Here is a 27,811-nt window from a genome sequence, read left to right on the forward strand (position 1 = left end):
TTTAGAGTTGGTAAATTGTAATTGGTAATTATACAGATGTTTTTATGTAACTTGCCGCATCATTTTTATTTTGAGATGGATTTGATCTGAAGATTCACTTGTAGTTTACAAGTGTTTCTTTTTTAATCGTGTTACCTGGAAACTTTGTGCATGTATATGGAATTTCTGATTCACTTTAGATATGTCAATGTGCAGAGTTTTCATAACTTCACAGCGCAGTGTAAATATTCTGAGAGGTTATACCGGAATGTCTTTGTTTTCAAACTGTAAATAAATGTGTAAATTGAGTCTTTGCATAGAAGTTTGTTTGGCCTGATTTAGAAACATGACGTGTAACATACATTGATTTTTGGTTTGATTTGCTTTTCAGCATCTCTCTATAACTTGCACTTAAAAAGAAGTTAGTTTAGGCTAGTGATCTATTGTTAGGACTTTCACCTGTGTGATTTAAATGTTAGTTTGACAAAATACTTACATAATGTTAGGATTCTGAAACAATTCCAGGTTTTGTGTGACAAACAAAATATCAGATAGACATTAAGAGTTGGCTCTTGATGCCTCTCGCTCATACCATCATAGAGCCTTCCAAGAGCTGGAGCCATCATGATTCCAGTATGCATTTTACTCTGTGCAACTTTTTCTTCCTAGTGCTCTCTCGCAAATAACTTTAATGCCTGAGATGATAATGATTTACCATAAAGGTAAAGTTTCAAAATACTCTCAAACACTGTGAGTACCTGGCCTGCTGCCTCTTGTTTCTGGGAAAGGCAGTCTCCATTCCCTTTTAACAACCGAAAATTTGGTCTCTCTGATTTTCAGATATACATTTCATCTCTAACTTCCTGTAACCAAGGCTATTATAGGAACTACACAGCAGTTCCAGGCAAGCAGGCACGTACTTAATGACAGAGGAGAGGCCAGGGCTGTGCAATGAACACAAGGCCCCAGCACACCCTGGGAGCTACACCCGTCACCTCGCTCTTCCCCCGTTAAGGGTGCGCTCCGATTCGGTAACATACATTGCTTTTCCTTTAACTGGCCAAGCTCTAGGGGAAAAACTCCCGTGTATTATCACTGGTTCTTTAAAATGCAAATCTACACCGGTAAATAAACGGAAAACAGGTGATGTGCAGAGGAGACGCCACAGCCCCACCCACCCACGGGAGGGTAACGGCGCACGAGCGCGTTCTTAGAGCCTTCGGCTCCGTGTACTCTCATGTCTACGCCGTTATTCTTTTTTTTTTTTGCCGTGAAAGCGTTTACGGGTTCCTCCGGCGGCTGCGGAGCCCCTGCGGACCGCACGGGCCGGGACGGGCCGGCCCCTCCCTCACAGCCGCCCGCCCGCCGCTGCTCGTAGCGGGACGCCGACGTCGGGGGCGGGGCCGGGCCACGCGCCTGCTGAGCATTCAACGGGCGATGCCTATTGGCGGCCGCCCCCGGAAGTGGGGGGCCGAGCAGCTGACAGCAACATGGCGGCGGCGGCAGCCGGGCGGCGTGGCGGGGGGCTGGGGCGGCCCCCGGCGCCGGCGCCTGTGCCCATGGGGGACCTGCCGCCCGCCGGCGAGCTGGTGCGGCCCTCGGTGACAGAGCTGTCCCAAGTGAGGACCAACATCCTGTGCACGGTGCCCGGCTGCGGCAAGGTCCTGCCCAACAGCCCGGCCCTCAACATGCACCTGAGCAAGGCCCACCCGGTCCAGGTACCGCCGCCGCCCCGACTCGGGCCCGCCGCGCGGTGAGGCGAGGCCGGCCACGCCGCCCGGCCGCCCGCCTCCCTCCTGCTCGGCCCCGCGGGGGCTGCGGCGGGGCGGGCGCCCGCCCCTCACCTTGCTCTGTGGGGCTCTGTAATGGCGCTGCTCCTTCTTCCCTCCGGGCCGGGGCCACCGCGGGGGCCTGCCGGAGCTCCGGCCTCGTCCCGCCGGGCCCTGGCGCCTGGGCCTCCTCCCCGCCCCTGCCCCGCTACCAGCAGTCGCCCCGGTTGCCGCGGTGGGGGGAGCCCGCTCCTGCTCGACGGGGAGGGGCCTGCGGGGCCCCTCGGGGCCTGCGGCGGTGAAGGGGCCCGGGGGGTCCCGCCGGGCGGCGGCAGCTTTTGGCTTTGCTGGGGTGTGCAGCGAGGCTGGGAGGGGGTTTAATCCAAAGGGGAGTAACGAAACGTTTCTCTTGTTTAAATCTCCCCCACGTGAAAAGCGTGTGCAGGTGTATGTGTAAACGCACGAGTGCGTGCGGGTGCGCCGTATCAGTGTTCAACATAAGTAAGGCAGTTAAAAGTTCTTTGGGGCTCAGTTTCTGCTATTTCACTTGCTTATTGCTTATCTCTCTGTAGTAGACATTGTAGCCCCACTTGTGAGGTGCTATGCAAACATACTGCGCTGCCTACCCTTAGCAGTTGGCACGCCGTCGTAATCCGAACGCCGAGTGCTGTCGTGCTGGGGATTTTGTTTGTTTTTTTAAAAATGTGAGCCAAAAAAAACCCTAGATGGATGCCATTTTGGAAACAAGCCCTCATTACCATAGTACTCTTGAGCAAACGCAGCCCATACTGGTGGGGGGGGAGAGCTGCAGTTCAGCAAGCGTATACTTGAGTGTGGGCCTCTCAGAAGGATCCTTGCCTTTCTCAAAATCATAATGCCAAGTGTGTGAGGACAAATGCTATTCCTGCAAAACTTCGAGCGCAGCATTCAGAGCTGCATGCTGAAGAGGCAGCCCCAGTGGGCAGACAGTAAACATGCTTGTTTTGTGAAATGGCTAATTACAGAATACTGAAACATGGATGGATGCAGATTTTCAGGAACATCTGACTTATTACAAAGGCATTGTAATTGAGAGTAAAATGTTACTGAGGCTTAAGGGAGGCTAATTTTTCTGTACTTAGAAAAAATATCTTCAGTATTATGCATGGCTTGAGAATACGTCTTGAATGAAAGGATAAAGATACAAAGGTAAAAAGATATAAATCTAGGTGTGTGTTACTCTGTTTCTCCAGAAAGAAAGAGATGGACTTGGACTAGTATTTTAGTATTAGTATTTCTGTTTAAGAGGTAACTGATTCCCCAAAAAGAATTTAGTAGATTGCATTTGTTAGTGAAACATGAGGAATTAGTGAAGAGGCAACTTCGCAAATGAGATGGTAAGAAGCTTTTTGGGGAAGGAGAGAGCGTAGTAGTGCTGAAGAGAAGGGAGGTTGACTTGCTTAATTTTCATTAATAAAAGTAGCACCAGTAGGATCTTTTGATGCTGAAAACTATGAGGTATTGTCGCTGCAGAGGAAGGACGTTTGCATAGGAAAGCAAGATCACCCTGTATATGCAGAGTCACATGCAGTATAGCAAGGATATAGTCTCGTGAAGTGATAAGAGAAAATTTGATCAGTCCTGGTCTAATAGAAATAACTGAGATGGGAAACACTTGCAAAAGCTCTTTGGTCATACCTGTGTGTATGAGCATTTAGGGTAATGCTGCTGTGAGAAGGGCAATCCTGAAATAAGTCAGAAGGATATTCCCTGTCACTGCTGTGGGGTAGGAATCTGACCCAAATAAGCTAAAATGAACCCAGCAGAGGTGTAGAAAAGGGCTGCTAAGGGTAATGAATGGCAAGTTTGTCTGACAAAGGGAAATTAGAAGAATTTGTCTTGTTTGGTCTAACAAAAGAAGATATGATGAAGTGTTGATATATAAACTGTCTCCTTAGTTTAACTAAGCCAATAAAAAATGAGAACAGTGGGTATAAACTGGTACTTAATATATTAGGCTTAGAATTTTTAAAATTTTTTGGTCTTTTGTCTGTATTATTTTATGGGGAGAAGGGCAAGACTTCTGCGTACTTTAAAAGAGAAGCTAGAGGAGTTCTGTGAAGGAGAGGATTCTCTGGATTCCCATGATAGCAGGGGGGCTGTAGTCAGTGGTGAACTGGAAGGAGTAGCTTACCCTGGGGGTAGGTTACCCAAATGCAAATATTACACTAGCACAATAGATTTTATAATAAGAATAAATGCATTTCTCTCTGTGCTATTTAGTAAAGAAATGCACGATCTTCTGCTGAAAAAAAATGTTTTAACTAGTTGGCTACAGTCTACTGTAAGGTATTGTTTTAAATTAATCCTTTGGAGTAAGCCTTTGTGTTGCAGGAAAGCAAGACGTCACTAAGTTCACCTTGACTAAATCAGTAGCAAGGATTGTTACTTTCCATTTTCCATGCTGTTGCTGCAAGCCCTGTCCCAATGTCAGTATTTCTTGCAATATGAGTGTCTGCATTGTGAGAAGTTTATTGAACAAATATCTACCAATAATTGTGGTGGGTGGCTATTGTAGAAACATGGGAAGTAAAATCAGACATACAAGGAAAGGACTTGTGAGAATGTCTGAAGTTAACCATTTAGAGCCAGGAGGACTTTGAAGATGGTCAAAACAAGATTACTGTCTGGATAGGGTTACTTTTATGTGTAGAGTATCTCTCACCTTGTCACAACAAATTTGTGATCTGTGCCTCGAAAGTCTATGTTCCAGCTGTTAAAAAAGCATCTTACTCATGTTTATATAGCTTTTAAACACTTGGTGTTATTCTATACCTTAGTATTTCAGTAGTTTTAAATAACCTGACTGGTTTACTTGTTAAGTGCCTGAACATATTTCCTCTATTGCCCTGTCATTTGTTGGGTTGTGACATTAAATATAACACACTTTTGAATAACTTCTTACTTAGGAATAAGTAACTCCAATTGCTGCTTACTAAGCGTATCGATTTCATCTGCAGTGGGAGAGACCAAACATAGTTTTGACTTAAAGGCAAATCTTTTTTTCTTCTGAAGACTTTGAGACTGGCATCTGGGCAAAGTGTTTCTTGGTAAACTCAGGGTTAAAAAGTGTAACTGGGGGTAGTGGGGCTGGAACAACTAGATTTCTTTGAGTCATGTTCCTGTTTTGGGCAGTGGCTCTAGGAAGTGCGAAAATAATCACAGTAATCATTCAGCAGAGATAAAACAGGCCTGTTTATGAATGGTTTGTCTGTGGGGAAAGCTGCTGTACATAAAGATGCTTAGAAAGTTAAAATGTTACATGAAAACTCCCTTTTTAGACAATTATTCCATTTTTTTTTATGAAATGGCAGATAATAGTTTTTATTGAGAGGCTCTAAACTTTGCTTCTTTGTGTATGGTATGTCATTAACAAAAATGAACTTGCAGCAATGTCAGCAAGTGGCAGTGTTGAGTGTGTGGAAACAGAACTGAAATATTGCTTGCAGGGATTACGTTTCACACAGAATGTCTTAGGTTGAGAGATGATTTGAGGAGAACCAAAATCATTGAAGCGCCCCACTTGTCTGCTTCATGGTATTCCTGAAGCACAAACGAAATGAATACTTCAAAAGCAAGGCACGAGTAGCTCAGAACACAGAGCTGTTGGGTTGTGACTAACTGTAGCTGGGTAAGAAGCAGGGGTGTGAGCAGTGAACCCCTTTGTGTTCTGCCAGCTGCAGCACATATTTTCTGTTTGCTTCACACGGGATGGCTATTGCACTTCGTGCATTCTTTCTGTTTGGTGTAACCTGTGTAAACACAAAGCAGCTGGAGATCTGCCCGAAGAAGGTAGTTAGGGAGTGACTGGTGTAGAATCAACATTCCGCCACTTACTGTGCTTACTGTCATTGTCGTCATGCTAAGGAAAATCAGGTGCAGAGCTCAAACAGGGTGTGCTCCAGCAATTCTTCCCTGAATAATTATCTTGGGGATGCCATCGTGGACTACTGTAACTGGCGCTGGAGACTTGGTTGGCCTCCTGCTTGGTCTCGGGATGTAAGGACACTCACAGCTACTCTGAGCATCAGATTTTTAATACTTCATTTTTAATTTTTTGCTTAGACACAGACACCTGAAGTTTCCACTGAGACTCTTTCAGATAGGATATGTCAAGAGGGATATGTCCTGTCTGGTTTCCATGGCTGTCTCCTCAATAGGAATAGGTTCTATGTGGTTGAACAATCCGGACAATCCCACTAGGGTGTCTTTTTTATATGTATTTATGAGGTCTTCTTTAAGCAAGTTATGTTACTTTCTTCTATTGTGTACATGTGATAGTGAGGCAGATCACATGGAAAGTGCAGGTATACCAGTCACTTAATGTTTGGAGGTTCGGAATTAGCACAGCAGTTGTTAGTTTCATAGACGTAGTGATATTTGCTTTATGATCTGAATTGAGTGGCAGAGTGTACTTGGCTTTTTCCATTTTATTACAGGTAAACTCTAAATAGTGCCAACAGGACTCCAGCGTCAGGGAAGTGTTGTGTTACACAGTGTGTGGCTGATTTTAATGGAGCTTCAAGTAGACTGTGCTACTAACAAGTAAAACCACATTGAATTGGCACTGTAGTGTAGTATCTGTAGGGAAAGCTTTTTGGCTCAAGTAACATAAAAGGCGGTTATAATTGGCTTGGGGCAGTGAGTATCTTGGTAAAAGTAAATAGCACAGTACCGCTACTCTGTAGAGCTTGTAATTTCTTTTGGTAATTTTGATGTTATATTTGCAAAGTAGCATCCACATAGGTGAAAAATTCCATTTGAACTTTCAGACCACTTAGGAAAGTGCCTTCAACTCATTAGGTGTGTAAAGTCAGTGAGCCAAAGTTTATGTGTGTTCTGAATGTTGTCTTTAATATGCAGACCTGTAGAACTGTCAACTTCTCACTTGGTTCTTTTTCAGGATGGAAAACTTAATGCACCAATAAGGAAGGGTTTGAAAACTTCACAGAAATTCTACTGCTGTCCTATTGAAGGCTGCCCTAGAGGACCAAACAGACCATTTTCCCAATTTTCTCTTGTAAAACAGGTATTCCTGTTTCCTAAAGTATTATTTTCATACTGATTCAGTCCTGACTGTCTCTACTCCAGAGTATATGCTTTTGCATTCAGATATGAGCAAAGCCTCTCAGCATATATCCAGAAATTGGAGAATTGTATGCAGAAACGACACATGGACATATGGTTAATAAATTTGCATGTTTGCATGTTGATATTAGAGGACTTGAACCTTTTGATCAGGCAGATGCCAGTATGTTCTGCTAAACTAGAAGACAGCCCCTCTCCACAAATTAAAAAGATGGAGAAAGATCAAAGAGGGGAAAAAAAATCACAGTTGCAACCAATAAAGGTTTAAAATGTGGCTGATGCTTTAAACTGCTTTTTCCAGTGGTCAAGAATTAAGAGTTTTTCCTTTAGTATCAAAATGCATTTGTTTACTAGTTACCTGTTTAAGAAAACATGTAAGACTGGTTTCTGCATGAGTGAGTAAAAAAAGAACTCTTCTGCTGTTGGTTACCTGTGATAAGCTGGGGAGACCACAGAGGATGAGTGGCTAGCACTTGGTGCTGTAAATGAAAAGGAAAAATTCTGGGGTTTGCTCTGAAGTTGACCTGTTTGGCTTCAGACTATTTGCTCAGTTGTAGATCTTCAGGAGCGTGCACATGTTGCAACAGATACTGACTATGCTCTTTGGCAAGATTCATTTATAGATTTATTAATGTCCATAGGAAACCACTAATAGCATTAGGACACAGAAGTGTTTATCTGTGTTTTAAGATGCACGTAGCACAAGCAGATTAGCAAACTTTAAATTCTTTCAGTTGATTTCTTTAAGGTTGTGCCCTATTCCTAACAACACTTTAAAAAAAAAATTAATTCTACTCTTCAATGCTACTTAACAACTAAAAAAATGCAAATATTAATGTCTTCCCTAAACGTGATTTTCTTTTTTTATCTTAGCTGAAGGCTAATGTTTACTTTTCCTTGTGTATTCTAGCACTTTATGAAAATGCATGCTGAAAAGAAGCACAAATGTGATAAATGTAGTAACTCCTATGGTACAGAATGGTATTTGAAACGGCATATAGAGGTCTGTGGCAAGACTTTCCAGTGTACTTGTGGGTGCCCGTATGCCAGCAGAACAGCATTACTGTCTCATATTTACAGAACTGGCCATGAAATTCCTGCAGAACACAGGTAAAAGTGAAGCAGATAAGTACTGATACTTCTATTCATCCCCCAGTCCTCTGTCTCCCATGTACTGGCTTTTGTCTCCTTTCTGTTGATTAAATTGGAAATAGGCTCACGTTGTTTCAGCTGTAAAGCAGTTTGCAGTTTCTTTGTTCCATTGCTTTTAGTAGTTTCTGTTTTGTTGACGGCAGTGATGATTGTCTAATCAATAAGATCAGGTTTCCCCACATCTAAAACAAAAGGTACTGATGACACTGCACTGCATGGCATAAATACTAGTGGTTCTTGTTGCATCTGCTTTTACAGTTCTGTGAGAGCAGAGATGATCTGGAAATGCTTACAGCTGGTAACTGTGGTGTGGAATGCAGTTCAGTTTATTTTCTTTTATAGTCTAGTCGTCTTTGCAAGTATTAGTGGATTCTTTTTTTTTTAAATGCCTATATATGCATGTTTAGTTTTATAGCTGTCTTAAGGTGTACATATATTTCATAAAGGGTAATCTGTTTCCTGAGGCCTAGCCTGTGTGTCTTGGAGATTCAACTACTGCAAAATTAACTTCTGTGTGAAGGAATGATAATTGTACCCTCAGTTTGCATGAGAAACCTTTACCTGTACACTAAGAGCGCTGTCCCTTCAATGCTCAATCTGAGTTAGTATCAAAGTAACAAATTAAACGTGTCTTCAAATCAGAGTGTGTAATGTGCAAGGGGGAAGAAACCATCTAAATTTCCACCTCTGTTTAGAAACAGGTCTCCATAAAAAGGTAACCTTTTTTTTCTTTTTTTAAATGGGAGAGTGAGGAATGAAATTTTACAATACTGAAGTTCATGGAGTCTTTTTGTATTTTAATCAGGATTAGCTGTCTTCTCATATCCAACCTCATCTGTGACTTCAGTTTATATTTTCAATGCAATGACTCAGAAGAATGGAAGGCAGATGTTTTGTGCTTGAAAGGAGTATAAATTATTGATCTCATGTTCACAGGGATCCTCCTAGTAAGAAGAGGAAAACGGAAACGTCCGTACATAATCGGCAGTTGGCAGAAAAAGCAAACGAAGCACTCATCAATACACACAATAATAATCCTGGCACTCAGGAACTGGAGTCCTCTGAAGTGAAACTAGTGGCCTCTCTTGAAGGCTCCTGCAGTTCTAACTTCACGAACCAAATGCAGCCAAAATGTACGCCGAAGATGCTTTTACCAAAGCCTAAGGTGGCTTTGGTTAAACTTCCAGTGATGCAGCTTGCTCACTTGCCTATATATGTATCTGCAACAGACTCTTCTGTCAAACCTGCTGTAGTGGCTGTTGATAATCAAGGCTCAGTTGTAAGTACTGTTCATTTATTGCCTCAATCTATAGGAATTCTGATTCCAGCGTTGGAGGCAGAAACACTTGTATTTAAAGATAGTACACCTGTGTCAAAAGTGACAAATTCTGGTGATCATGAACCAGTAAGTACTGGTGTACAAGTTGACCTGGATACGGTTACATCAGATAACACAGGGCAAGAGCTGGGGAATGTTTGTCACAAGAATAACATTTCTTCAATAAATATACAGACTGACTTATCTTATATTTCACAGAACTTTGTACCAGCCGCAGCCTGGACTCCCAGTTCTTCTGTGTCCTCTTGCTCTCAGACAGATCTGTCATTCAGTTCACAGGTTTCGTTACCCATCAGTGTGCAAACACAGACGCTGCTGCCAGCTTCCAAACTGACTTCATCCATAGCTGCTCAGACTGATGCTTTCAGTCAGGTTTGTTTTCCAATGTGTGGCGTTTCTAGAGAGACACAAACCAGCAGGACACGGGACTGTATTGATGGAAGAGTGCAAATGGACCAGGCTGTAATGTGCAGTGACATCTTTGACAATGTTCATTCATCATACAATGTTTCTACTCACATTGAACTTCCAGAAAACAATTTAATGCCCACAAATATAGATCAGACCTTGCTGCAAAGGAGTAATTGCAAGAGCCTGAATCAAGATACGGTGAAGTCTGAATCCCTTATCAGCTTCAATACACAGACTAATATACTTCCACCTCAAAATACGATGGATAATCAAACCCAGACAATGGACCTACTGAGTGATCTGGAAAACATCTTTTCAGGAAACATGTCTGGCCAGACACTGGATAATCGCGGCCTTTTGTCTGAGACAAGTTCTAATGCTGACACGCATCTGCCACCTGGGCCATCACAGAGTACAGGAATAGACTTTGACATTGAAGAGTTCTTTTCAGCATCCAATATCCAAACTCAGACTGAAGAGAGTGAGCTTGGTACCCTAAACTCTGAGCCAGTTTTGGAGTCGCTGGACATTGAAACGCAGACTGATTTCTTATTTTCTGATAGTGCCACTCAATCGTATAACTGCCGAGGAAATTCTAACTTCTTAGGTTTGGAGATGTTTGATACACAGACACAGACAGACTTGAATTTCTTTTTGGACAGTAATACCCATCTGCCTTTAGGAAGTATTCTGAAGCAGTCTAGTTTCTCCATGAGTACTGACTCGTCTGATACAGAAACCCAGACAGAAGTATATCCGGCTACTAAAAATATACCTACTCAGAATATTGAAAGCAAAGTCCAACTCAGTAGCGCTGAAACACAGACTATGGATAGCTGCTTTGAGAATCTAGGGAGCTTATTCCTTACCAGCAATGAGACACAGACAGCAATGGATGACTTTCTTCTGGCTGACTTAGCCTGGAATACAATGGAGTCCCAGTTCAGTTCAGTAGAAACACAGACCTGTGAAGAGCTGTGCTCCTTGTTTCAGAGCTCTGACAAGCCCAGCCATTGAGTACTACGTAATATAACTCTTTCCTGTGGTTTGAAATTTAATTTATTGGGGTGGGAGAGATGGCTTGACCAAGTTATCCACTTTGCATTGCTGAATGTAGTTACCGTGAGCAGTTGGCCTAAGAGACTTTTCATGCTGAAGGTACTCTACTGAATATGTAACTTTACATAAGCTATGTGTGTATAAAGAGGGGGGGGCTGTAACATGTTAATGTACATTTGAACCTTAAAAAAAAAATCATGTGGTGCCTATGTTTTTTCCTCAAACTTCTTTACAAAGCTGATAGTGCTTTAATTTAAATGGAAGAACTTTAAAAGTTCTTCTATATGTCTCTCTCTCTTTATCTATTCCTGGCTTACATACAGGGTTCCCAGGTGCTGGACCAAAACCCTGACCTGTCCAATTCAGATGCTTTCCTGAACTTACAGGGGAAGATTCTGTTAGTGGAAGCTACTTCTGTTTACCTTTTTTAGTAGCTTGTATTTAAATCTGGCATGAACATAATAAGCTGTATTGTCTTCTTTTACTTTATGCCTTCACAGCTCTTTCTCATGCATAAGTTGGTGTTTTCGAAATACCTGTCCAAGACACTAGACACAGACTCTTGAATTGTTGAATATATTTATTATCAAAAATATGTAGAAAGCAGTATTTTTTTTTCCCCTGAGTGGCACTGATGCCCTTTGAAGGGTAGGAAAAAAACTTGGAATACATAATTATAGGGAAAATTCGTATGTCGTCCTTTTAGCTAGTGTAATAAATAGGACTAAGATTTTTAGAGTCTTCAGGAGGGATTTGCTTAAATTATTTGTTTGTAAGATGTAGATGTTAACAATGCGTGTGCCTCAAAGACTGGAATAATTTGTTTTTGCTGAAATTCTCCTAGCTTTATTAAGATACAAGTTGAGAAATGTTACAGTGGTTTATACCTGTGTTACCTTAACAGAAATCTTTAGAAATGGGAAATTAAATTCTCTAAAATACCCACTCACCTAGACTCCTGTTTTTGGATTTCTTGCTTCCAAAAACAATTGGAATCTGTACAACAGAGCTGGGAGATCAGCTCACAAGAAGCCCTTTCAGAACAGCTGTATCTTGCTTTTGCACATTAATCTGCAGCCCTCGGTTCCTGCAGCTTTTAGAGAGTTTTTCTGAGTATAGTCAAATTCAAACAAACTGATTTTTCGGAGAAGAAACGTGTGACCTCTTGGAATTTTTTTTTTAATGTTCATCTTGCCTCTCATACCATTGTTTGCAGTATTTTTCATTTGCATGAACAAAAAATTAAGCCAGTTGTGAATGTATGTTGGAATTTGGCCTTAACTAATTTTTATCTGCTACTATAGTATCTGCAAAATGTAGACCTCTGGTTTTGTCCTGGGCAGTTTTTAGTTTCTGGTACCTTAAATGAAAACAGAAACCTTCATGTCAAGTTCCTGGGCCTGTAACAGGCTTTACTCCTCCATTGTGAGAGGAGAGGTATTGGCTGCGTATTTACTAGGCAGCCCATCAGTAAATGTATGTCCAAGCCTTAGTTTTTGAAGACTCACTATGCTTTGTGCTTCATATCCTCAGCTCACGGATGTGGGAGTTCAGTTACTCATCCGTTGCAGCTAGCTTGTTTTGTTGAAAATGAGCAATACCTTTTTTTGGTCCCTTCCTACCACTATTTAAATTGCCATAGTTAACATGCTAATATGGTGTGTCTCTACTTTTACTGGCAGTAATCACTTTAGATTAACCCTGACACTCATATTTTCCTCCTGAAAAACTCCTGAAACCACAGCTGTGTTGCTTGTTTAATTTTTCAACATTTCTAGGTGCCAGTTCAGACACTTCCAGTCTTTGGCTGAAGAAACTGCAGAAAGAAATCTTGCAGTTCCCCCGAGGAGTACAGTAATTCTGCTTTTGGGAAAGTCCCCCCAGGTTTCACAGTGCCTAGAGTTCTGAGCTTAAAGGTGGGATATATTAAAAAAAAAAGGAAGGCATCACTTGTAATTCTGTTTCTTCTGAAGATATGACTGATTCATGTTTACCTGCCCGAAATTGGGAAATAAGATAAATGACAAAATTAGGTTAATTTATTCTATTGCAGTATTTTTCTAGTAATGCTGCATCCTCAGGTTTTAAAGTGTTTTTCCTTCTCCTTTCTTCCCCCTGGCTGGAATAACCAGAGAACATTTCTTCATACATAGGCTTCTGTGTTTCCCATGTGCAAGGTGTCTGTACTGACGCATGGAAGAGAAGCAGTTACTATAAATCTGGTTGGGGAAAACTGCATTTCCCACAGCTGTAGAAGGCAGAAGTGAGAAACTGTTCGTTACCTCCGAATTTAGAAAGGCAGTCTGTTTTCAGGAAGAGAAGGAACCTTGGTGATGAGGAGCAGAATTACAGAAGGCTTTGAATTGTAGCCACCTGAGAGACCAGCTAGCATTTAAAGAGCTTTGAAACTGATTTCCTAATCCAAATGAGAATTGCCACGTTCTTATGGTATAAGCCAAAGCTCTTAACATCAGTGACTATCAGAAAAAAACTAAGGTTTGTGTGGACACAATCTTACCATGTAATCATTGCTCATTTATTGTACTTTGTAATTAAAAGTATTTGAGCTTTGTGTGTTTTATTAGAACATGCAAATACCATTCTTTTCCCTCATCCTATGAGTTTAAAATAGTTTGAACCTTAGTTAGGTGAACACAATTCTACAACGTGAAATTATTTGTTGAAAGTGCAGTATTAAGAAATTATTAAATATGTCTGCATTGTTGTAGAAAAGTGGCTCATTCAGACCAAAATTAACTTATTTCTTCACAAATTTTGTTGTCCATAAATTATTCATAAGTCAGAAACAGGTTTGGATCCTGTGTTGCTGGCATACGTCACTCAGTTTGGATTTATTAAGTATTTTTGTGAAAATGTGAAGACTGCAACCAAATTTCATAGTTTGCTGAATCCCACAGAAAACTTAATGAAAGCTGCTCTGAAATACTGTTGCTAAATATTATGAATTCTTCAAATTTGAACAAGTTCTTTAAAATGGCTAATTTTCTATTTTGGCTGTTGTTTTAAAAATACACTTCAGTCAGAACTATTTCTTGGTAGTACTGAAATGATACTTATCTCCCTTTTTCTGCAGTTTGATTTGTTTTTCAAAGCACTGTTGTAAGTATTGGTCAGCACTGACTTACTACTTTGCTGCTTCTCCTCTACTGCCATTTGAACTGCTATACAAAAAGTAACATCAGATTCTCTGTAGCCGCAGCACAGATTTTTAGCTGGAAGTGATCCTAATGTTACTTGTATTTATCTTTGCATTTCCTGCTTAATTCTGTTACACTGTGATTGCTGGATCTTGATCTGGATGCCTGTGTAACGCTACTCTAGAATTGAATTAGTAGTTTTGTAGTTTCACTTGAGCTTTTCTTTAGTATATAAAAAATCAAACAAATGAAACATAGCAAATTTGGGACACGCGTTCTATGAGAACATAAACACAAAACAGCTGGAAAAGGAGATGTCTGTCTTGTTGCCTTCCATGTTTGTTTGTCACAATGCTAAAAGTTTGGATGAGGGTAGATGTGTGTTTCTTATGCTTTTGGCTTTATTTTCATGTTTCCGCTAATATGCTTGTAAATGCTTCTTTCTGCTTGGGTAGGGAGGGAATCCTCCCCCAACTCTTCATGTCAGCCTAGAGAAATTGGTAGTTTAAATTCAGCGTTTACTAACGCTACGTATTCTTAGCTATGCAAAGCTGCCTGTCTCTAGAAAATGTCAACTTCCAAAGGATATGAAATCTTAACAAAAAAATATGTACTTGGAGCTGTAAATTAAACAGCTGTAAAACAAGCCTTGTGAGACCTCGTCTAGTTTTGAAGAACTCAGTCATTGTCTGTAAGTTAATGTCTGTAACTAACACTCCTTACAAATTTTTATTCCAAGGCGCACACGCAGTCATTTTTTTCTGTTGAAAGCAAAAGGCTGAATGTCCCTGTTAGTCATGTGTACCTTGATTGTGTAGAGGCAACAGAACAAAGAAAGGTGACGGCCTTTCGCTGTTTTAAATCCTTGTCCTGCCAACAAATGCTCACGTGCTCGGTCAGATCTGAATTGATTTTTTTTGTGAGGCTGGGTAGACATGTCCGTGTTGGCAGGATTGGGATCTGAGGGTGTTAGGGTTTTTTTAATAGCCTTTCAAATATAGGGTAAGTCAATAGGACTGATACATACTGGATCAACATAGGGTGCTCAGCTCGCAAAAGAATGTTACTGAAATGACAACTAAGAGGTGAACCAAATGTACTTGCCTTTATCATTAAGGTTGTACAGCTTCCTTTGCTTTAATCTATTTCTGACATGTTGGGTTTTTTAAATATGATCTTAATGTACAATTTACTGTTCCAAATACATCCACACCAAAATGTTGTTAACGTTCTGGGCCTTGCAAGCTTTTTCATTCATGTTTGGTTTAAGGTGCTGCTATGCTTGTGTTCCCAGCAGAACAGGCCTGCTGTAAACAGGCTCCCTTTAATAACTTTATATGAACACTATGAGGATGGGGTTGTTTCATGGTAGCAAGCCTCAACGCATGGTGCAAACATGCATCTTCCATTTCTTTTGTTGTTGTTTTTTAACAGTTGATGTGAATTTAAATGTGTGCTAGAAGGATTTGCTGCTTAGAGCATGACTGAATTTTCTTGTTTAAAATGCCATTGCTGTGCAATGAACAGAACCAAGGAACTACATGGTTCAGCTCTGCATTGCCTTGCAGTCAGGTTGAGGGTAGGCTTGTTTTCGTGCGCATGACTCTTCCACTTCACCGAAAATGTAATCGGACAGCCTGAAACAGTGGAAACTCCTGAAGGAACTGCTGAGTTAAATAACAGAAGTCCTTTACTTCTGATTCTTTTTCATATACTGGCTTTACAGCAGTATCTTCAACATAACTAGCAAAGGAATATAATAGATGACTTGTGATAATGTAAACTGTACATTTCACAACAACTAATGCTTTACATGCATGCTTCAAGCGCTTGCATGCAGAGCTAGATGGACAGTACTTCTATCTACAGATATTTGCAGGGGCATCTATGATAAAGCTAGATATGAAAGCCATATTTTTCCCAGCTTACAGAATTCAACACCTGATTGTTATCTGATTTAAACTTGTAAATATTTGGAATGGATGAGTAATAAATCTCATGAGTGAGTCTTTCCCAAAGCATGTGTGAGTTAATTTCAGTAAGGCTGAGAAATGTCCTTAAAATATTTTTCTTCTCATCACTCGTGGCATTTTGATCTAGTGGACAAATTTAGTTTTCAAAGGACGTCTATGCTTAATTCTTGCTATTAAAGCCAGTAAACTCGCAATGAGCAGACAGAAGCAAGCATTCATTTCTTAGACCTATTTTACAAGTGACAATCCCAAAGAAGGAATGTTGTCCTAGTAATTGTGAAACTTTTAAGTATATTAATGCATGCAGAGAAAACCTTGTGCCAAAATACTGTTTCATATTTCCGTCTGTTGGAAACTGAAGTGTTACACAAAGCTACTAGTAAGTTATTCACAAGGATTGAAACGTTTTGTTGACAAATGAAGCACTTATTTAGTCCTGTAAATTATACATATTTTGGAATAAAGTTAACTTCAATCAATTTTTGCCTTCTGTTTTAATGGCTGTGATATCCTGCCTACAGAGGCATGGGTCAGGTGTTCAGTGCCCATTGGCAAGTACCACCCCTTGCTCCTTAACATCTCACCTTTCGAAAGCTAGGTGTCTTTTGAATTGGTAGAGATTTTGTGAGTGGTTTGTGCTTAGTTCCTGAATTTCCTTCACTTAAAGAAACTGCATGCTGGAAAGCTGGTTGTTTTCTGTCAAAACAGTGGAATTAGAGGCAGGTTTTCTTTCTGGCTCCAGGATTTCACAGTGAGTCCTCTGGAACCAATCCTTTGGAAATTTGGACCTAAAACAAAAGGGGGAAAATGTTGATTTAACTTCCAGGTGTTCCATCATTGTGTTTTTATATTGTTGTCAGCAATTCCCTTTTCACTTGTGGTGTTTTGGCACCTTGAATACAGGAAGCACTTCTAGCTGATCGAGCCCTAAAGTTTATTTCCTTTCCTTGAACGGGAATGGCTTTATTCTTGAGAGAATTTACACGTAAACAAGAAGCTGCTGTTTCCTGTGCTAGAAGAGCCCAGGGTATTGAAGGGCACATAACCTGATCAAGCTTACGATGGCTTCAGTGTTGTGTATTCAGTTCTTTGTGTTCTAGGCCTTTCATTAGCAGCTTTTCTGGTCTTCTGCTACAGGTCTTGTAGCAATAATCTGTGAGTGTGGTTCTTGGAAATGTTGCCTTGTATCAGGTTGTAGTAAAACCTCTGTCTAATCTGTCTGATTTGACCGTTTCGAAAACCTCAGCAAAAACCTTCCGTGGCATGAAACACTGGGAAATGAGGCAATAAAGTTTGTAGTTTTCCCTGCAAGTTTAAACGTTTTTTTTTCTGTAGTCCTAAAGAATTTACTACCTGTCTGCAATGGCTGCAACTTATAATTACCATAATGAACATGTTTGGCTTTACCTACTGTTCTCTGGGAATGCAGTTCATTTCTCAGTTTTCTCACAGAAGCAGCAGTATTTTCAGTTGTCTGAATGGGAGGGACTATCTTCTCTCCTTCTAGACTACGGACAATGTTACCAGTTTCACAGATACATACATGTTTGAATTTTCTATTTAGTGGAAAACAGGACTGAAACAAGTATAGATGGATTTATTTATCTTGAGGCTATTTGTGAAGGGTGCTTCTTTTGTAGAGCTTGCATTTTGTATCTAAACATGAAAACCAGAAAATACATGACCATAGGGGGAAGGGTACAAAGAAAGGAAGGAAATGGTACGTTAGAGACTGTCTCTGTTCTGTCAGAATGGTGCTGCACTTGTGTCACTGTAGCACCGTAACTGAACAGCAGTTGTCAGGACAAGTTACTACAACAAACCCCTGTGTTTCCTGGAAATTAACCACCAAGATAATTGACTCCAGATAGTCACTGGCTGAGATTTTCAGATATCCAGAGTACTGAAAGAGAGAAAAAGATGCATCTAGATCATAGTATCAACTATAATGACCTATTTTTAATATATCTTTATAACTTTTTAATAGGTTCTTTATAACTTTTCCTCTTGACTTGCAACAAAATACCACACAGGTACCAAAAACTACTGCCATTTCAGATTGAAATGTTTAGCTTTTGTTCTTCAAGAAGAGTGAAGGAGTGCAGAAAGGGGACAGCCTTGTGCTGTTGCTGGCCTGGGTGCTTGCTGTGTTCGCCATTCAGCAGGTGCCACTCCTCTCACCAATACAGAGCTACCCTCACTTGGGAAAAGCAAATTTGCTTCCAGAAAAATGGTGGCCCTGTTCTAACCTCCAGTGCGACAACTCTCACACTCTCCGCCTCAAGCTGATATGCCACTCTACTTAAAGGTATGCCTCTTAAAGAATTGTAACATATTTTCTATACAAATTAGCGTTCTGAATGATTTCCAGATTTCCCTAAGCATTTCCCAGGAAAATCTGTCTTAGGAGATGAAGCAAACGGCTTGGAGCTGTTATTTAACACTAGCACTCAGCTCCTGCGCTCTTCTCTAGAGGTCATTTCACATTGAGTATTGGGTGAAGAGATGAAGCCATGTCATCCATTTTTTAATGGAATAAACATAATTATTTAGATACATAGCATACATATCATCTATTTTACTGAAACTATGTCTCTAGAAGGTGGTAATTCTTTCGCTCTGATGTTGAGATATCTGAAGATGAACACAATTAACAAATTGATGCCAGAAAGCTACTAAAATCTACGTTTATGCGCATGTTTATTAGTAAAAAAATCTAAAAAGACATTGAATTCTGCCATCTGTTTTAAAGTGGAAACCATTTGCTATTGGGAGCCTCGCACTGGTATTATCTTTCCCTATTCCAAATTTTCATCAAAGCACCAAAGGAGGGGATGGGTAAGTTGCAATGAATCTGTCCTGAATGCTGAATTGAATTGCAGTTACCTATATATCTGTGGAAAGACTGCTATTTTACTTTGGTTTTGTTTAACACAAAAGCAAAAGAGAACTTGATCTGAAAGTCCTTCATTTAGTATGAGATGAAACAAGCATAAGTGAATACCAGAATGCACAGAATACATATCGAACAGAAAGAAGCAAAGAACACATTAACAGGATTTAAAAAATGAGTCTACTTCCAATGAGTAAGAAAAAATAATTGTAAATAACTGTCAGTCCCACCACTGTCTGCTTTCCAGGTCATTTCCATTTCTTTTAGGTGCCAAATTAGCCAGGAATGTATGCAAATGTTTGTCTGTGAAGCTCAATAGGATTTAGCACTGTTTAAGTTAAGAATATCATTAAATGCTTTGCAGAGTAGGCATGGATTTAAGAATGTTCCTGAAGTTAGGCATTGCTTCAGTGCTCAGCATCATCAAATATCTAATTACTGTGCTAGGCTACCATAGTCATTCAGAGTGAGCCTAAATGAAGAGGTTGCACTTCATCCCCAGAATAAGCTATTTAAGGCTCTAATGAATCTCTTATGGTCAGGAAGAAACTAAGCCGACATGAAAGTAACTGGTGTTCATCAGCTTATAATGCTATTAGTAGCATCTACAGAAACTACAAATATCCATATTGCTCACAAGGAAACTTTTTTTTTTTTTCAGAGCCTAACAAGCTTTTAAAAAAGCATGAAATTACAATCTAGGAATGTTAGGTCAGTCTAGATGGCACAGCAGCTCCTGCAATGTGGCTGACTCTAAGGAAGGTAGTCCAGGAAGAGTGGAACCCCCTGCATTTTTTATTAATTTCCTTCCTTGACCTCACCATACCTGTTCCTGACATTATTGGTTCAAGAGCCCGGGATATCATCATGTTTTGTATATTGTTTTTTGTTTGTATGTGGAATCTGCATACAGGCTGACGACTGTTCTTTTTGAAAGCAATACGATTAGAAACGGTTGCAATACTTTTTCTGATGTAAAAGCACGGTGCCATATAACTGCTCAGGATCTTCTTGCAGGAGTGGGACATTTGTATGGCTTGAGATAAATGACGATTGATTAATGTCTATTTCTTGTCCCCTCACTTTATCATTCACAATGTCAGCTCCTTTTTCACCCTTCTCTGTTGCTCTGGCATTGTGACTGCAGGAAGCAACCTCAGCTGAAGTACCATTGAGCATCTTCTGAGCGATAATGGCTTTTGTATTCTTCCAAGAAGGGTCTGAAGTATCCTTGGGAGTGGCTTTCACAGGTGGAAGTGCTCATAAAGACTTAAAGTCAAGGATTCAGAGCTATTTGGATCAAGCACATTAATCTCTTTATGCCTTACAGCTTCTGGATTTTCCATATCTTCCAGGTTCCACATACAGTGTTCTTTTTATTAGCAGGTTCCTCATTTCACCTTGGAATGTTTGAGCAGTGTAACTTGGTACGTATTTCCATTTTAATGCCATATGTTGTAGGACAACAGTTAGACTTAACTAGAATGGGTTGAAATCTCTTCCTTCTCTGAAGCAGTATCAGCCATGGCATCTACACTTAACTCGCCTTCTGATTTTGATTGATCTCTTGTGGTCTTGGCTCCCTGACCTGTACTGTTGTCAGTAGATGCAACACATCTAAGCAAAGCTGGCAATTGTTGGAAGTTTCATTTGCCTTGCATTTCCTAGCTTGTTTTTGCAGCTGGAAGCAGGTAAGTGGATCAGTTTTACCCCAGCCTTGCACCTGGTAATAGAGAAATGTGTTATATCTAAGACAAACCAGATTATCCCCTGGGTCATGGGTTTGCATGGATGTGGCAGAGCCGTGTATCTGGAAGCTGGCCGCTGGCCTGAGGTGCTGGAGGATGGCGGGTGGGGAAGGACTCTGAAGCCTAATGATGGGCAGGCATATGGGAACGGTCAGCCCAAGAATGGCTAATGGGAGAAATGACAGAACCGGGCAGCTTGGAAGGAAAAAATGAGAGTGCTGAAAGGGGCACAAGGAAGGAGAGAGCCTGTACAGAGGTTTAAAAACATGAATAGGAAGTGAGTAGAGCGTATGAGAAAAATGGATGTGAAATGACTAAATAGGACGAAAAGGAAAAAAAACGTGAGGTGAAGAACAAATTAAAAAATGAGGAGACAAATTGAGTTTACAATATAAGGAATCTAAATAATCTCTTAGAATGTATCACTGCCTGACCCATTGATCTTTAAGTACAAAAAAATAAAAAAATCAGGCATACCATGAGCCTGAAAGTCCTGTGGGTATTTTATAACACGGACGGCATGAAGACTGAGTCACAAGCACTTTTACCAGAAGATGGGATTTGGGGACATCCTGAAATGCATTTATTCAGATATTTGCAGGAAAATCTATGTTAAAAGTTCTAGGACTGCAAGAGTCCTGGTCCTGCTAGCTGTTACTTAATCCTTGTTAAAAACATTCAACCCTTTTAAAAACAGCAGAACTATTTATAGAAGAAAAATACTTTAAATGCTCTTTGTCATCTTCTCCACAAAATGAGATACATCCATTTGGTTTTTTGCTTTTCCACTGTTGTCATAATTAGGGCTTTTTTTTAGCTCACGCTCTCTCCAGAAGTCTTAAGCCAGTCACTTAGAGTCAACAGAGATGGTTAATGCTTAACTTATAAAATTGTGTGTGAGCTTCATCATGTAGTAAGGCAGATTCACAAGGTCATGAACTGAGGTAAACTCTTAGAATTCTGTTTTCTTGTTAATATTGTATCTTCATTTTGATCCTGATATTTAAAAAAACAAAACAAACCCCCAAAACCCACAAACCAAAAACCAACCACAAAGCAACCTTTCCAAGTGTCACATCTCTGTTTAGCAGAACATGCAGCCCTTTGGAAATTATTCAGTGATCTTTGTTTGACACCAAATGTCCTTGATACAACTCTCTCAATGACACAACTTGCATCTTAATAGAGAAAGACTGCATATCCTGGTTAGGTGAAGATAATATTTGGTACAGAAGATCGATACCATTGTTTTTTAACAGAATACTTATTTTTTTTATATATATACTTCAGGTATATTACCTAATTCTGATCTGGCACTTCTCTGAGATGTGACTAAGATATTTTCTTGTGGAAATTAAATAAAGTCTGAGTTAATCATTAATGTGAAATGGTGTGGGAAGGTATTTTTAAAGTATATGCATGCAGGACGAGTGTATCATGCGAGGCGTACGAACTGTCAGTGTAAATATCATTGTCAGGTCCATGTAGTCATATGTGATTATTAAACTCTCAGGTGATATTCTACTGTAACACCTACATAGTTCATCAGCTTCAGAAGAGCTGCACAGATACAGATGAGAGTAGAAGCTGACCTTTCTAATTCACAGACTGAGTCACAGCTTTGTCCCGAAAGCTGATGTAATCATAATGCACTTCGCCTTTACATCCATTTTATCTTCCTACAATTCTCATTACTAAAAATAAACCTGTTCTGGAAAGTTAAAGTGGACATGTGACAGTGGCCACTTTGGATAAGCCCCAGCACTCAGACACTCTTCCCTATTAATGGTTCCATCGTAGTTCTGCCTAATGCTCCCCAGCGCCGGCATCTGCTTTCTCCTGGATTACCTGGAGTCAAGACAATTGATAAATGCAGCAGAAACAAGCTCCCAGTTCATTGCCTGCATCAGTTTTGCCTCTGTCTTTGTGAATCATTTAAATCTTAACAAAAGAGAGGACCAAACATCTCTGTTCGGTTGGTTGGAAATTCTCGAGCATCAGACGGGTTTTAAATGTAGTTTGGCACGACAGAAATTTCAGGGTCGCTCGGTGCTACATCGGCAGAACAAGACACTGTCTTTAAAATTTTTGATGTCAGCTGGAAGGCGCAGAGTTGGGTCAACAAAAAGTTATTAAGACAATGTTGTTAGTACAAACTTTTATCCTCTGAGCATGCTATTTAAATCTGCAAAGGGAGGAATCTGTAGGAATGAACACAATGCCTGAATGCCATTTCCTAGGTCTTTTGACACTAGTTGTAATGTAAGACCTTCTGCTTTTCTTACCCTTCGACACTGTATAGCTCTAGAATTTACATTATGACTGCTCTGTTCCTGCTGGCATCTTCAAAATTACCTTGTCATAAAAATACTATTTTCCAGTGAAAATACGTATTTTTTTAAAGGGGATAGCTAGGTCAGTACTAACGATTTCTTTATCAGCTTGGTTATTGACAGTATTATTTAGAAAGGAGCCTTGGATGATGTCCTTAATACAGCTCTATAAACGAACAGACCGATTAGACTTTTAAACTTACAGGTTTAAAACTTTGTGAACTAAATTAAGATAGAGAGGGGGTGGTGTGTGGATGCCTATCACTGCAAATATTAAGCCGTAGTTTCTGTATGTGTGGTAGTGCTTGTTTGCTTCTGAGGATTTAAGCCTTTCCTGTGTACAAATATTTACAGTAGGCAAAACCAAAAGAACTTCCTTTTACAAATGGCATCTGATGCTTCCCATTTTGAACTCATACCACAGTTTCCACATCACAGAAGGATGCACAAGGCTGTTTGAGGGAATGTCTGTGTGTATGTTTGTTAAATTTCAGTGCTCGGAACTTTCATTTACCAGTCTGTCTTAAACTCACCCGATGAGGAAGACCGGCCTAGTAATAAGGACACCCTCAGAAGTGAAAGATGTGGGGAAGAGTTCCCACAGCTTCACCCTTGGCAAGTGAGCAAGAGGGTAAAGAGAAAGCAGCAGCATACTTCTCATGGTAGATTCAGTGAGACACATTGGGAATATTCAGATCAAGAGAAAAAAAAGTGAGATATACCTTTGTTGTGGATCCTGGTGGAGTGACAGTGGTCAACAGAGACAAGGCTGAGGTGCCCCCATGTGTGCAAGAACATGAGGTGTCTCGGGGAAATTGCAGGTGAAAATGTGAGCACCTCCAGGATTAGCTGGTGAGTTGATGTTTTGATGATTTAAGTACCATTTAATTCTGATTTTTTTAAAGCCTGTAAATGGCTTTCTTCAACTCTACTCCACAAGGATTGCCTGTGAAATTATTTACAGTGGGCATGCATTTATATCAAGACTCTTTCTACCCTTTTCTCTACCATGCACATGCCCGTTACAGTATTCTCTTATAAGGCTAAAGAACCATCAGGTTTTGCCTGATGATGACAAGGGCTGAACTCAACTGAAATTTCTGAACTGTGTTCTCATCACGTCAATCAGTTTATATGGTGTCCCTCTCCATTTCATGTTGCCTTGAGCTGGCTAGTCCAAAGCTTACCATGTGGGGGTTTTTTTGCCTTCTTATCACAGGATTTTCTTATTTTTTATGCCAGTCTTTTGTTTACTAACTTTTGGGAATCTGTATTTTCAACTTGGTTATGTGAACTACATTGCCTACAATCACCAGGGAAGAAAGGAGTTGCTTTGGGTTTTTTTGTTCTGTGAAATATTACCAAGGTTGTGGGAGAAGAGAAGAGGCCTGAAAAAGCCAAAAAGCAAGAGTTACACAAGTTTACGATAAGAAGAAGTTAGGCAACCAAAATTACCAGAAGAGGGGAAGTCAAACTCTACTCCAGCACCCTGTTTTGTACAGCAGAAGCTAAATTACTCAGTCGTGTTCCCCATGTATACCACAAAGACATAGCCAAAACTCACTGAAGGTGTAAGCAGGTTTAAACCAATTTAGTTTATTAGTTCTGATAGATTCACAATAGTTTACAAATGCAAAACTTTGCATATTATTGTAAAAAAAAAGTTCTTACTGTTTACTGGTTTTAATTAACATCAGCAAAACCAAGTGTTAATTTCTCAGAAAATTTTCATTATGACAGACAGAAATTACTAAAAAATAATTCAATAGGATGCAGCCTTAAAGCCTGTTTGAACAATTCTTTAGGTCTGTTCTTTTTTCTCCCCCAAATCAGTATGAGTTGATGAAAACAAAACATGAGTTCTTGGTATTTTCCTGAAACACTCATTTTCGGGAGGGAGGCGTGGGGAAGAGGACTAACGAATCTTTCCTGTAGTGTGTGTTAAAGGACAAGTGAAAGAGTTTTAAGATGCTGGGCTAGTGAATTCAGATGTAATCCTTTTATGTTATTACTATTTGATTTTTCAAACCCTGTGATCATCCTGTGAATGTAAGACAATGACACGACAAATCGCTGGGAAGCATAACGGTGTCAAATTTAACACTGCTGGGCGTATTTTTTCACTCCCTACTTAGGAGCCTATCTGTCATTAAAAAGATTTGGAATGCAGCGGCAATAACCTAGGAATTACTTCCACAGTTATTAATAAAGGAATTAAAGCTGATAGTTCTAATATGAGACAGTGGGGAGCTTTTCCCCGTGTTCTGGTGCCTTGGTTTTTTAACTCTTGGTTCTTACTGGGTGTACTCATCCCATCCTTAATCATCTCAGCCACATTTCCACTGCCTAGACTTATCAAGTGCTGTTGATAAAATAATGAAAGTGTAAAAACCTCCTGCTCAGAAGCTAAATCAGAATGACATGTCAACACAGCTCAGGCTGTCTCTGGCAGGATGGCAGGATCATTGTTTTTAATGCAATTTACTAATTAGAAATGATTACCAGATTATGGAAAGTCTGGAATGGAGCAGCTTGCTAAAACAGTGGTTTAGCTCCTTGAACTGGCTGCACCAGAGTTCGGTTTTCATTAAACTATAGTTCATTTGAATATTGCTCGGCAATGATTAAATACTCTTCTGAAAAGAATAGGCACGGTTTATGTTTCATGATCAGCCCTCCGTGTTTAGACTGGAGCTGCTTTTACTACAGATGGAAATCTGTAGCAGGGCTGCGGCAGGTGTATTTCATCCAGCAGATGTACCGTAAACGCATTACAGCAGATTAGCGGGATTTTCTTCCTTTTCATGTACGCTGCGAGAACCAATTTGCGAGCCAGCTGTTTCTTACCGGCCCCTTTAATCTCGCAGAGCCCGGCTTTGCCTCTTGCTTTGAGCAGCGGTTTCTGTAACGGATCGGGCGAGGGAGAGCGCCGCAATGAATGTTAATGCTTCCACCGGGGAATCCCTCCCGCCTCCTCGTTTTGGATGAGATCCTCGAGGAAAGACCCAGAACGCAGCGAGGAGGAGGAGAGGGACGGCGTAGCCGCGGTATTGGGGAAAGCGGGAGCTGCCGGAGAGGGGGGGCGGCGGACGGGGTGTAATTAGGGAAGGTGGCGAGGCCGGCACCGAGGCGGGCAGAGGGGCGGGTGGGGAGCGCGGAGCCATGGGGGAGGAAGGATGACTCGGGGCTCATTTCGCTGCCTGAGCGCGGCACGTCAGCAGCAGCAGCAGCAGCAGCAGCGGCGGCGGCAGCCGGAGCGCCGCGGTCCCGGCGCCGCCCGCGGGCACATGCACCCGCCGGCATCCCCCGGGGCCGGCCGCGACGGGGACAACGCCGAGGCGATCCCGCTGCCCCTGGCTCCAGGCGAGAGGCAGAGCCCGCGGACCGGGCGCTAGACCGCCTCGCCATCCGCACGCCGCGGCCCGAGAGGAGCAGCCCCGGCCGGCCGGGAGGGAGCTGGGCGGCGGGCCCCGGGCCGTGCGCTCGGCGCCGGCACAGCCGCCGCTCCCGCCGGCCCCCCCATGGATAAGGCGGGCTCGCTGCACACCTCGGTGCCCACGCCGCCGCCCCGGCTCTACCTGCCGCGCAACTTCAGCTGCAGCGCTTGCCTCTATGGCAGCCTGGCCGAGCAGTGCAAAGGGGGCTGCAGCCCCGACGGCGACGCTGCGCCCCCGCCCGTGGTGCGGGAAGCGGCGGGCGAGAAGCCGCCCCCGCCCCGCGGCCGGGAGCCCTCGCTGCCCGCCGTGCCCCCCAGCCCCACGCAGCGCCGCCGCGCCAAGTCGCTGCCCACGCCCGGCGACCGCAGCCTGCGCCCGGCGCTGCAGCAGAGCCCGTCTCGCCGCAAGACCGTGCGGTTCGCCGACTCCCTCGGCCTGGAGCTCACCTCCGTGCGCCACTTCTGCGAGGCCGACCTGCCGCAGGTGCCGCTGCCCGCCCCGCCGCCGCCGCGCACCGCCGACCTCTTCAAGACCAGGAAGCCGCCGGCGCTGGGCGACCTGGAGCCGGTGCTCTTCGGGCCGCCGCCGCCGCTGCTGGAGCCGCTCTTCCCGCCGCAGCCCGGCGCCAGCCCCGGCTTCGCGGAGCGGGTGCGGCAGCACAAGGTGAGGCTGGAGTGGGTGCGGGCCGAGCCGGCGGGGCTGCGCGGCGCCGTGCGCGTCCTCAACCTGGCCTACGAGAAGGCCGTGTCGGTGCGCTACACGCTCAACCGCTGGGCCAGCTGCGCCGAGGTGCCCGCCGCCTACCAGCCGGCCGGCCCGGCGGACGGCCTCACCGACCGCTTCGCCTTCCTCCTGCCCTTGGGAGCCGCCGCAGCCGCCGCCGAGGCCACGCTGGAGTTCGCCGTCCGCTACCGCGTCGCCGGCGCCGAGTACTGGGACAACAACGAGGGCGCGAACTACCGGCTGCGGGGCCGGCAGCGCGTCCCGCCCGCCGCCGGCCCCCCGCAGGACCCCGACAGCACCGCCTGGATCCACTTCATCTGAGGCGCGGGGGGCGCGGCGGGGGACGGCCGCCGCCTCAGGGAGCCGCCGCCGCAGCGCTGAGGGAGCGCGGAGCCCCGCGGGCCCGTCCTGCCGCCGCGGAGGGCCGAGGGCCGGCGGGGCCCCCTCAGGGGAGGGCTCGGCAACCCCCGGCCTCGCCCGCCGCCCTGCCCGCCCGGGCGTCCGCGGCCCAGCGCAGGCCTGGCTCCCAGCCGCTTCTCTGTAAGTCGCCGGAAGAGATTTTCCTGGATTCTGTTTACAGATGGTTAATTTATATGTTCTATTTCACTGGCGGTGTGGAGGGGAAGCCTTGCAGGCTGTCACCGGGTGTCGGCGGGGAGACGCGCGGTTTCCACCTCAGTCGGTGCGCTGGGGCTCCCCCCAAAGCAGCC

General features: G+C 42.8%; 2 protein-coding genes across 2 annotated transcripts; both read left to right on the forward strand.

Moving 5' to 3' along the window:
* Positions 1–1,540: 1,540 nt before the first annotated feature.
* ATMIN (ATM interactor) lies at positions 1,541–16,399 on the forward strand. The gene is made up of 4 exons (XM_068411391.1): positions 1,541–1,697; positions 6,691–6,816; positions 7,786–7,985; positions 8,964–16,399. Exons 1-4 carry the CDS (start codon positions 1,668–1,670, stop codon positions 10,792–10,794), a joined length of 2,187 nt encoding a protein of 728 aa, XP_068267492.1. The 5' UTR covers positions 1,541–1,667; the 3' UTR covers positions 10,795–16,399.
* Positions 16,400–26,462: 10,063 nt separating this feature from the next.
* On the forward strand, positions 26,463–27,422 carry PPP1R3E (protein phosphatase 1 regulatory subunit 3E). Its single transcript, XM_068411570.1, has one exon. It carries the CDS (start codon positions 26,463–26,465, stop codon positions 27,420–27,422), a length of 960 nt encoding a protein of 319 aa, XP_068267671.1.
* The last annotated feature ends 389 nt before the right edge of the window (positions 27,423–27,811 follow it).

This window comes from Nyctibius grandis, chromosome 12, assembly GCF_013368605.1.
Source record: "Nyctibius grandis isolate bNycGra1 chromosome 12, bNycGra1.pri, whole genome shotgun sequence".
In the NCBI taxonomy this organism is placed as follows: domain Eukaryota; kingdom Metazoa; phylum Chordata; class Aves; order Nyctibiiformes; family Nyctibiidae; genus Nyctibius; species Nyctibius grandis.